Source organism: Agelaius phoeniceus, chromosome 5 (assembly GCF_051311805.1).
Source record: "Agelaius phoeniceus isolate bAgePho1 chromosome 5, bAgePho1.hap1, whole genome shotgun sequence".
Taxonomy (NCBI): domain Eukaryota; kingdom Metazoa; phylum Chordata; class Aves; order Passeriformes; family Icteridae; genus Agelaius; species Agelaius phoeniceus.
Genome location: NC_135269.1, coordinates 44,854,718 through 44,866,652, shown reverse-complemented (window position 1 = coordinate 44,866,652; position 11,935 = coordinate 44,854,718). Strand labels below are relative to the sequence as shown.

The 11,935-nt window shown below is 34.9% G+C and overlaps 1 protein-coding gene across 1 annotated transcript in view; it reads right to left on the bottom strand.

Moving 5' to 3' along the window:
- Positions 1-1,165: 1,165 nt before the first annotated feature.
- Positions 1,166-11,935, bottom strand: part of YAF2 (YY1 associated factor 2) — a 31,776-nt gene continuing 21,006 nt past the window's right edge. The window contains exon 4 of the mRNA XM_054631649.2: positions 1,166-10,349. Within this exon, the coding sequence (XP_054487624.1) occupies positions 10,112-10,349 (238 nt within the window). The 3' untranslated portion in view covers positions 1,166-10,111. The remainder of the gene's footprint in view (positions 10,350-11,935) is intronic.

The window sequence follows — 11,935 nt, the reverse complement described above, 5'->3', positions numbered from 1 at the left end:
TGCTACACAAATGAGAAACTCCAATGGTCTTTACAAGAGAATCAGCTTCTTTCAAGAATGCTCTGTAGGACCTTTGCCTCATACTGCAAAGCAACAATTCAGAGAACTGAACTAGGGAGCTGTAGAATTGAAGACAAATTGAGAGAACCCACACAGACCACTGTTTTATAATCTGCTTCAGAAGCAAAGTGCATGAGATGAATGAGATGAAGCCTTAGACAAAGCCTCCTCAAGTTTCTTACCTCACTGGTTACTTTAATTTGCAAGCATTGATGCTTTCATAGTTTCTTGCTTCAGAAGTACTCCCAGGAATATCTCAACTTCCATCATAACCAAAAGTGGTAATGAATCATCTCTGCTAATAAATTAGCAGAGGCTTCTTGGCATTTTTGAGATCAAATTCCCAAAGTCTGCTGTTTATCTCCAAATTCCCCACTTGTACTTCTTGCACTTTCTCCTAGACAGTACAAATAATACATTCAGAGAGGGGTTCTGAACATCTTAATAATTTTATTTACCATTTTATCATAACACACCCTAAGCATCACCAATGCCAGTCAAGATTGTAGTCCACTTACATTAGTTTTCATCAAAAATATTTCCTTGTCAAATTGTTCCCAGGCAAGAAGTATTAATTTATTCCTGGGAAAGGCATTTTAATGTGTGTCACTATTCTAGGCATCAAAAACATCTGTTTATGCTCCTCTGAAACCAACAATGTCATCAGTGTGAAATAACTATAGGGATGTAAGTTTTTAAACAATTCCATTATCATTAATTGTGTACCATTTATCATAGTAAAAAAAAAGTCTTTGCACTGTGATTCCTTCTGTTTCTTTCTTTCCAGACACTTCCCCTCAGATTTCCTGGCGAGCTTTCAGAATTTTAAATTGTTTAAAATAGTCTTTGAACTGAGGTCAGGAAGAGGTCAGTTGGAGGCAGTATCCCAATGGGTTAATGTATGGTCATCTTTAAAGGAGTGCTATGATAGAATTGAACATAGTTTATCAGACAGAAAATTTGTAGCATCTCATGATGCAAACTGGACTTTCTGAGTGTTACAGAGACCTTTTAAGTAGACCAATATACTATGTTTTTCTTAGAGTACCTTTAGATTTTTTAAATTAAATTTGTGTATATTAAAAAATTACAACCACACAAGATCTTTCATTCACAGAGACGTTTATTTTTGTCTTCAATGTTTGTAGGGAATACGATTTCACTACAAAAGTGTCTCAGAGAAACTCCATTCAAAGTCTAGGCTTAAGAATGAAGGGAAAATATACTTTCAGCTGTACCAGTCCTGAGCAAAGTTTAAAAAAAAATTTAAAAAAAATCCACTAGAGATAGGAAGCAGCACCAATTAAACCAGAGGGCCTCTTACTGATATCTGCTCATGCTTTCTTTTCTGCTTGACAATTAGTAAAAACTTAAGGTAGGAAAAATTACTTTATTAGAATGTGGACACAAGATTCACAGTCCCAATCTCTCACCAAATACTACCCTTTTTTTTCTAGTTCGAGTCCAGGGCCTCAGTTTTACTTTCCATTAAGTAGTCAGGACTGCTAACAGCAAGACTGTTGCCCCCATGGTGTAACATTTTCTCTTACTCAAATTGGTAAATAAATATTTATTTAATATACTCCTTCTAATAAATATTTATTTCCTATCAATATCAAGTTCCTGAAAAGTTACATTGTTCTTAGAAGTATACTACTCATAGCAGTTATAAAACTTCTGATAACATCAGTTCTCAAAACAATTCAAGTGGCTTACAATCTGTCTCTTGTTGTTTCAGTGAAAGGATTTCAAGCCATTGGTAACACTTGGTACTTAATAGTTGGTTCATCCAGGACATTCAGATTCAATCTTGTCAAAGTAAATACTTCTAAGAGTCAGAACAGAAAAGGCACTTACTCATTTTGGGGAAGACACCTGGCAGGTAAGATTTTTGTTTTCAAAATAACAAGCCCTTTTTCTAATAATAAAATCCTTAAAAAACTAGTTGGATAAACATAATGCCTATGAACAAAACCAACTTAGGTACCCCCTTCCCAAGAAAGGTAATACTGTCCTTGACTGAGAAACTGAGAAATGTGAAAGCATCCAGAAATACAAGTTTTATTCACTTCTGTGATATTCCATTAGACCATCACAATTGGCTAGAAGAAAAAATCTCCTCCAAACAATGGGTGTTTTACAAATTGAAAGCCTAAAAATTTCTGGACTGTTTTTCATTAGGTACTCATATCAGCAATAAAATGTAAGATTCTAATGTGTATAACCAGGAACAGAACCTTGGTTACAACCAACAACCTGTGATTTCAACTACAGGAGTGAATCTTTTATCAAACTTCTTGCAATTGAATCATTGCCTCAGTGATGCTCTGTGTAAGGCACTTAGTAAATTTTAAGAGCATCTGACAGTACTGTTGGTAGTTTTGATTTGTTTGTGAGGATGCTCTAACAATGCTTCAAGATTAACAGGTTAAGGTGTGGAATAATCACTGAAAACAGCCATATGAATTACTGGCCACAAAACTCTTCAGAAGCCACATCCATTCTAGTCTAGGTTCATATCACCCTTGCAACATAAAGCTATCCTTTTCTTAGCAGTCCAGGAATTAGACCCTTTAAAATTGTGTAGTAGCTAATTGTATGAGAGGAATTAATTTTGTTCCTAACTCTTTCATCTAAGCTTCCACCCTTTCAATAAATAACTTGTATGCAAGAGTGAAATATTCATGGTATTTACTATTTAATTCACAAAACCCTACATCTTTAGGCCAAATGTCATTCAACCAACAGCCATCAAGAATTATAAAGCAAGACACACCTCTAAGAAGTGTGTGTTGCCTACTTCCAATACACTACACAGAGAAAGGAACACTAAACAGACAAAAAAGACAAAGAAGCCATTATATGGCTCTTCTAGGGATTATTCTGAAAATACATTTTCTTTGTTCTTCTTTTCCCCCTCCTTATTACTCTGTTTGTTTTATTTTGTTGGACTGAGGGTTTTTGAAGGTGTTTGACATTTTAGAAACAGAAGCTTCCTACTTGGAATTTCTGTAGGAAAGCAAAGAAAGCACTCAGTATCTGCGCATGCTCCTCAGATCTCCTTCTCCAGTGGGGACTAAAAGCATTTTACTTGACAACATTTGCCTCCATCAGCTGGAAAGAATTTTGCTTATTTTGCCACATTTGGAAGCCTCCCAGCATAGGATAATACCATTTGCAGAAATGCAGATAATTGGCATCATAGAATGCCAGGTACCTCAGACAGAGTGCTTGAATGGTACAGAATCAGTGTAACTAAGTTTGCTCAGCAAGAATCTCTTCAGGTAGTCAATTATATAGAAACAAAGGCAACAGTGACAAAATTGATACTGACCTCTAAGCTCCCACATACCATTATTCTGTATGACTATGCTGATCTTAAAGAAACCAAAATATAGTTCAAGAACTGGGAACAGCAGTCAAATTCCCCACTTAAAAAAGCAGGCATAATAAATTATTTCAAACTCACTGCATCCACTTACACTATAAATGTGTTTAAGAGAAATAAGAGAAAAGAGAAGAAGGTATCAGGAATCAGAATGTGTTTCCTTCAGAGGTGGAAGTAATGATAATACATGTAACCTGAAGAGATTTCCCTTGCCTAGATTAATTCATAGCTGAAGGCTGTTACAGAACGATGATCAGTCAGATGCCAGACTTTCCTGCTCAGAGATCTGTGCCATCAGGAACAGGGCTTGACATTGAAGTATTTTTATTTATTCTGTGCAAAGAAGAATCACCTTGAAATAGATTATTCATGGATGACAGCTATATATTAGATGCATATAAATGGCAAATTAGATCTCCGTGTTCACAAGTGGGTATTCAGAAAGTAGAACTGGCCTTACCCCTCACTTGTCTTAACAGATGAAAAGTGATTGAACAACTCCATCCTTTGGTGACAAATACCTGGGACTGTCTGTGAACCAAACAGAATTTGCAGTTTGTAGAATCTAATGATCTTGGGAAGAGGTAATGAGCCACATTTCATTAGCCTTGGTCACATTTCGTTCCTTTTTCTGCATCCTTTTGCTTCTTCATACAGAAGAGGAAAATTACATGCATGTGGTTAGCAAGTTATCAAAAAAATACATTAATACTCTCATTTCCTCAGCTATCTTCTCAGTAACTCCACTGTAAATTAGAGCTCCATTGGTCTACAGCTACATGTATTAAAAGCCTGAGGAAGCATGTTCACTTTGCTTTAACCAAGATCATTATTTATACACAGATGTGCTGGTTTTGGCTAGGATAGTTAATTTTCTTCACAGTAGCTGGCATGGGGCTGTGTTTTAGATTTGTGCTGGAAACACTGTTGATAACCCAGAGATAGTTCAGCTGTTGCTGAGCAGAGGTTACACAGAGTCAAGGCCTTTTCTGCTTCTACTGTCACACCAGTGAGGAGGCAGGGGGTGCACAAGGAATTGTGACCCCAGCTGCCCACAGGGATGTCCCAGACCATGTGGTGCTGTGCTCAGCACATAGAGCCAAGGGAAGGAGAAGGGAGAGGAGAATGTTTGGAGGGATGGTGTTTGTCTGCTCCAGTCACTGTTACCTGTGATGGAGCTCTGCTTTCCTGGGGATGGCTGAACACCTGCCTGCCCATGGGAAGTGGTGAATGTTTTGCTTTGCTTACATGTGCAGCTTTTGCTTTTCCTGTTAAATTGGGTCCTTATCCCATCCCATGAGTTTTCTGATTTAGTCTTCGAATTCTCTCCCTCAGTGCACAGAGGGAGAATGCACACAGGGCTGTCAGGTACCTACTCGCCAGCTGGGGTTAAACCATTACAGGAAACAGTGTAACCAAAGACTACACTTTTCCAGGTGGCCTAGATCCTGAAAACATAGTCCTGCTCAAATAGTCCTCCATCTGCCAAGATCTGCCATACTTTCTAGAAAATAATTAAAATTTTAGAACTACTTTTTAGAATATTGTTACTGAACAATATTTTTGGTGGCAATTTTCTTTTTAAGCATATGGGACAAAGAGCGATTAGATAAGGTTACAATTTTGTCTTTTACAAAACCCCAAATGGGACAGCAATCTCTTGTAATCATTCTTAATAATAATAATTAAGAGCTATGGAATATGCTTTTGCCTTTTATCTTCCATGTTTAACTTCTTAAAAGTACACCTAAAACTTCCTGTGCCTATTAAACTGTCTGTTTTTAAAATCTGCCATTAGCAGGCACAGCAAGTTCATTCTGATGACTTTTAATTGTCTCCCATAATAAAAGGGGCAAGATTAGGATTGAATACATCAGAGTGATTCAGTGGTAGTTTGTTCTTATTACCAACACAGTTAAAGAGAGGCTGTAATAAGCTCCTGTATTACATAGATTCTAGGTTCTGAAACAAATTTGTTTTTCACTGCATTTTTTTCTCACTGTTTGCATCTCATGGTACAGTTTAAGCCTTGTTCACAGACGTATCACAATCTTTTGGCATAATGTCTTAGGAAAGTCATGTAAACATGACTTGCTCGTGGATAATAGTATTTTCCAGTAAGCATGCAGTTTTCCATTGCTGTTGTACCATTTACTCCATTCTAGACATTCTATAGAGCACTGATTTGTAATTAACTTGTGAAGTAATTTTCAAAGTTTAATTAGTGGTTAAATCCAGTTAATTCTTGTTAAAACACAGGTTCTAGATGTCAAGCAAAGCTCAATATGATTGTGGTCTTAGAAAAGTCTCCTAAGTCTCTTTTAACAGTTTCTCCTCGTTTTAAAACTTTAACAGTACAAAAGAAAACCATCTGAGCTTCTACAGTTTGACTGATTTTACAGTTTGTACAGTTTATGTACAGTTTTTGCTAGTTTGAGGTTATAACCTTTCAAACTGAGACTACTCTGACATAAGCTGGGGCATAATTTCAGGTTAAGAAAACCTCTGAAAGCTCAAGCTGTATTTCCAGCACACCCAAATCTTAACATTGAGATAGAAGTATGCATTTTCAAAATGCCATATTTGACTGACTGATCCACTAGCCAAAACCAGCATTAACTTTTTATCTTTTCTATCTTATTCCTGAGTAAGCACAGGCTAAATTTACTGTAAGTATAGCACCTGCTGTTGCCTTTGGAGAAATTAAATGTAAATGCCTTTCTATTTCCCTACAGTTTCTGATTTTGAATGAATTATACCCAGACTCCCTAGGAGGGAGAAGAGCCAAATAAAGGCATGTTACAGAAAAAAAACCCCGAACAGATACAGTTAAAGAACCCTGGATAAAAATTACACAATAGACAGTTTCATGGCAAATCAATCCTGTTAACAAAGTAAAATCAATCAGCAAAACATAGGAAACTGTCACACTTCTGAGACAAGAGAAGAAAAAAGTAAAGAATTTAAGATGCAACATCTGAAGTTTAGAAGACCTGCCTAAACTCTACAGTGAACCAATTGAACAAATTATAGAAAGTACTGTCTCACATGGCTACTTAAAATGTGCTATTCATAATATTAAAAAAATGTAAAGTGCACAAATTATAAAATCAAACTATTTTTGAGATTTTACAATCTATGCCCCAAAACATAAATATCTAGATAAACACATAATAGGTTAAAACTTCAGTCATATTCTTAATTATTGACTCTTAATAGCAAGATTATTAAATTTTGAAATGTAATTTATTTATTACTACCTCCTTTGTTGGAATGAAGATTTTATATGGTATAATTCGACCTGCTACTGAGTAGAAGAATTTTTATCTCCAATACATAGATTTGAATTCATGAAAAAAAGAGATCAGTCAACTGTATATTTGTTCTTTTTCTTACACCACCGATAATTAATAGCAAAGTTAGGAAGATAAGAGACTGAATTACTGTACACTTTATCAATGAACTATTTATACTTATTTTCCCCCATTTCTTCCCCCTTTTCCTTTCTGAAACCAGACAATCAATCAGCACATAAAGGAACTCATTTACATGGAACACTATCACACTTGTCCTTGTGGGGCCACCATTTCATGAACATCCCAGGATGTATGGCTGTTGAAGACTGATGCATATATAGATTTAACAAATAACAGTTCTTATGCAAAGAGCAATCACAGAGAAAAATACCTAATCAGAACACATTACAACATTAAATTTTCACTTTTTATAAATGGAGTAAAGATGCTTTTAAATATATTTACAGTTAGAAAAAAGGATTTAGGATTACTACAAGTCAAAATTATTTAGAAATTATGAAAGTGAAGTTCATTTAAATTATATTATGAACAGACTCAAATGCAGTATTTTGCTTAGAACTTGTCTACTCTGCTGTCAGTATTGTCACATTCTTTTAATCACCAACAGGCAAAAACTCAACTTTGCTTAATGCTAAAACAAGCATCATTACAATAAAACTCTGGCAACCTAATTGTTCAGTCAAAACCACCACAGCTTTTAAGAACCTAGCTGACTTCTGTAGCACCTGTTGTAGAAATTGCTCTTCAATGTCTTGTTCCATAATGAACATGGAGACTTTCTACATTATTTTTGATAACCATACTTGTAACATTGTTGAGATTATTCTCTAGAGACAGTTGAATCATAGTAAAATCCACTCCATCCTTCCCTTCAAACCAAATAGCTACTTAATTCTGAAGATAGAGTCCTTTTGTTGGCAGTGCTGGGTGGTTTATTCACATAAACTTAAATAAAAATACATTTCCCATTTAGTGAAATACTGGTAATAGATTACTATTTCTTTGCAAAGAATTCTGAAATGTGTTAGAATTCATTACATTTCAAATTAGAAACACATTTCATAAAACTTCTTGCAATGAGATTTACTATCCTTAAACTGCTTAAACAGTTTCAGCTCTTTTGTAATCCATTACATCAGTATATTCTGCAAATAGTCCCACCTAAAAATAAAATATAAAAAAATAAAGTTGCAAAGCATGTATTTTTTCTTTTAAAAACTAGTGTATGCTATTCTGAACACTAGCCCGGCCCCAAAAACATTTAAGAACCTTAAAAAGCATGTTTTACAGATACTAAATTTGGCCAGGTAACAGCAATGAACAGACATCCTATTTTTAGTAAGATAAAGCAGAATACATAATAAACAGGTCAGTAGTTAACCATCTGAAACAGCCTATAATTAACATTTGATGTCTAAAAAGTTTAAACAGCAACACCAAGGAATGAGGTATGTATGTTCTCAGATATCACATCAGACTCTCATTTTATGCAACTAACTGTATTTCACAACTAGCATCTTACAAAATAGAACAGTACCATTGTGCCTGTAGAAGTACTGCATTAAAAACAGAAAAATACATTACTACAAGAAACCACCAAACATCACAATTGTCAGGGGCTACAAAAATCCATTATTTTAAGCCGTTAAGAAGACATATCATATGTAGGTAATTATTTGGGGCTGGATTCACTACCAAGAAGGTCCATCCAACTTTCACATAGGCTTAAAAATATATTTACTTTGAATGAAAAAGAAAAGGCTCACGGGAGTGTAAGTGCCCTACCTCACTAAAAGGAGCTAAATGAACTTTTGTACTGAACCAGATTATATAATTTAAAATCTATACATGAATTGTATGTATGTATGTATGAAAACACTTATTGGTTGTAAACAAAAATGCAAAATCTGTATTCACAAAAATATTTTATTGGTAATTTTACATAATACCAGGTGGTATTGTAAATAGTTTTGCTCTTTATCAGTATATTGCTAAGTGCGTGAATGTTGACAGCTTATGCCATAAAGTAGGATACTGAGTCTTTTTCCAATGATTTATGACATAATATATTCTAACAGGCCAATTCAATATTAAAGAAATTTATTCAGGAACAAAAAAAAAATAATAGAATTATTATTTCCTTTTTCTTGTGCAACATCTGATATTCCTGTACTGAAATGATAAGGGACTATGTGACACTAGAAAAATCTGGGGCAAGGAAACAGCACTAAGCAGAAATGAGAACTGCAGATCTGTTCTTTTTAAAGCTTTTCCAAACTTTCATATTTCCAAATAGTTTTTGCCAAATGCATCACCATCTGAGGTTCAGTATTTGTTACCCAACACAAAATACCAGTGTACAGCGACAATGCAGTACTTTACCTGAATTGAAAGGTTAACTAATCAATGCTTAGAATGTGTTTTCTATTTTGCTTGTAAACATTACAATAAGTGTTTTAAGTGTCAAAAAATATTGGTAAAACCATCAACATAATTCAGTAACAGTAATCTAGTAAAATGTGTCAAACATTGGCAAAAATCCATACAAATGTTTTCTTTAATAACATTTTTCCTATTTAACCACACCAAGTACCAGCAGGTGTTTTTAAGAAGATAATTATTATGAAAATTCTGTTGCAGCAATAATTGATTAAGTTGATCTTTGACTTGCATACATATAACTATGTTTCACAATTCTCAAATAATACATATTTAGGCAGCTTGAACTATGTTATAAAAATTTAAATTCAGTACATGCCAATAGTAGAGATTCCAAGAGTTGTGTTAGAATTCACTAAACTAAAAGTGAAAATGGACATATCGATAACACTGCATAATGAACATTCAAACCACATTTTCATGGCACCCTTACACACGTAGATTAAAAAGTTGGTCTGAAGATGCTTCACAAGCATTTGTTGATAGCATTTAAATTACTATAGAATCACAAAATAAGCTGAGTTGGAAGGGACCAAAAAGGATCATCGAGTCCAAATTCTGGCCCTGCACAAGACAGCCCCAAGAGTCACACCATGTGCCTGAGAGTGTTGTCCAAACTCTTCTTGAACTCTGTCAGGCTGGTGCTGTGACCATTTCCCTGGGGAGCCTGTTCCAGTGCCCAGCCACCCTCTGGGTGAGAAACCTTTCGTTGTATCTAACCTAAACCTCCCCTGACTCAGCTTCATGCTGTTACTATCACTGCACTTTTTTTCTTTCTTTTTTTTAAACTGCATTATGTTCCAGTCAACATATCAATTATGCATGAATATCTGTCATGAAAATGTGGTGACAGAACTTACGTATTTGCATGTTTTGAAGACACTAATGAAACTGGAGGAAATAAACTTTAATGAGATTCCCCATTCAGTGACGACGCTTCTCCTCTGGGTGAAGATGACCTGGACATTCCCCTCTCTGTGTTGTCAGAGCTAGAACCACTCTGACTGTGTTGATCTGCAGAAGCAGCACTGGAAGCAGGTGGTGACTTAGTTTTCTCCTTAAAGTCTGTAATAATGACTGTCAGATCTCCAACGGTAACTTCCAAATGCTGAGCACTACTTCGATCCACATTTTTCAACCTTGGCCTAAATAAAGGAAATAATCATATTAAAAGTACACATACCATCTTATTATCTTGTCTCCCTCTTACTTTTTAGGAGCTCAGGAGAACAAATGTGTATATAAGACTTCTTTTTGCAACATGTATTATGTAGGAAAACAAAGTACCAGAAGTATTAACAGTGGAGTGTTTCCTAGTATGTTTTACATTGAAATAGTTGAATATAACACATTACCATCTCGTAAAACTATTTGTAAGTTGACATTTTTAATAATGTCACTATCCAGCAATCTGTGAAGGTTTTTACTTTTAAAACCCAATTCTTTCGTTATTGTGACTGTGCAAAGTTATAAATTTGATCCAGGGAAACATCCATCTCTGCAGCATCCTGAAGCAACAATTCTAAGTAGAAAATTAGGTTCAGTAATGAAGATGTTGGTGTCTGTCTTTTGAATTCAACAGCACAGACAGTGTTAACTTGCAGCAGGTGTTACCTTATTTCAAAACCTCACTAGGACCTCTAGTATACAATTTGAACTGGACTTTGTGGTCACAGTATAACTGTTATTCCTGGTATCGTCTGTTTTAAATTATGCAGAGATTAATGATACATAGTGTTGACAGACTAAGTATCTTCATTCAATCTTTCAACTGTTTAATTTTTCACAACAAAAAGAACTAAAGAATAATTTGACTTCTGTTTTGACATCATATTTTTGCTGGTGACATGCATAAAATACTTTCAATTTAGTCCTTTCCCATGATCACCATGAAAAACTGATACCAGACAGCTGAATTTACACAAGCAGCTATGAACAGCACAATCTGTGCATTTTACTGACTCCACAGCTACCATTGGCTCAAGCTGCAATAAAATAATGACACCACATGTTTGCAGGTGTGATAACAGCACAGCTCTAACCTCTACCCTATCATCAACTTTGTTTGAAGTAGAATTTGTTCCCATTCACTTCAGCTGAAACAACTCGTGTCTTTTCTCCACTACAACTGAGATAGGCTTTGACATCATGCTCCCCTGAGGCTGAAGCAGCATGACTGAAGTAACTCAGAAAAAATTGAAAATCTGCTGATGTGCGTCATGGGAATAGAGTGAAAAATTCAGAATTATCAACATGTGCAAGTGCTGTGTACCTGGAGATTATTACTTATACTGAGTGTGCATGAAGATTTTTGTAGTTGTTTCCAGCAATAATATATACATTTTAAGGCAAAAAGAAAAAGATATCCTTTTTTTAAAAAATACTGAAGAAATCCGCCTAAACTAATCAGGCATTCTTAACTTACTATTGTACCTAGCGAAACAATTCTTGAAAAAAATTAATGGTTTGAAGCATTAAAAAAAAAAATCAATTCTTAATGCAAGATCATACTGGTATTTTGGCCCAAGATTTTATTTTAGGTCTTTTTCAAATTTCCTTAATCTTTCCCTGTCTCATTTTTTGCATTTTTACTGTATTATTGCAATTTACTCAATATTTCAATTTATAATTGGCTTAACTAAAGCTCACTACGCTAACATCAAATGCTTCATAACTGAAGTACTTCAGCTGCATGAGGTAAGCTTGTAGATTTGAGTATTTAAAAAAGAAA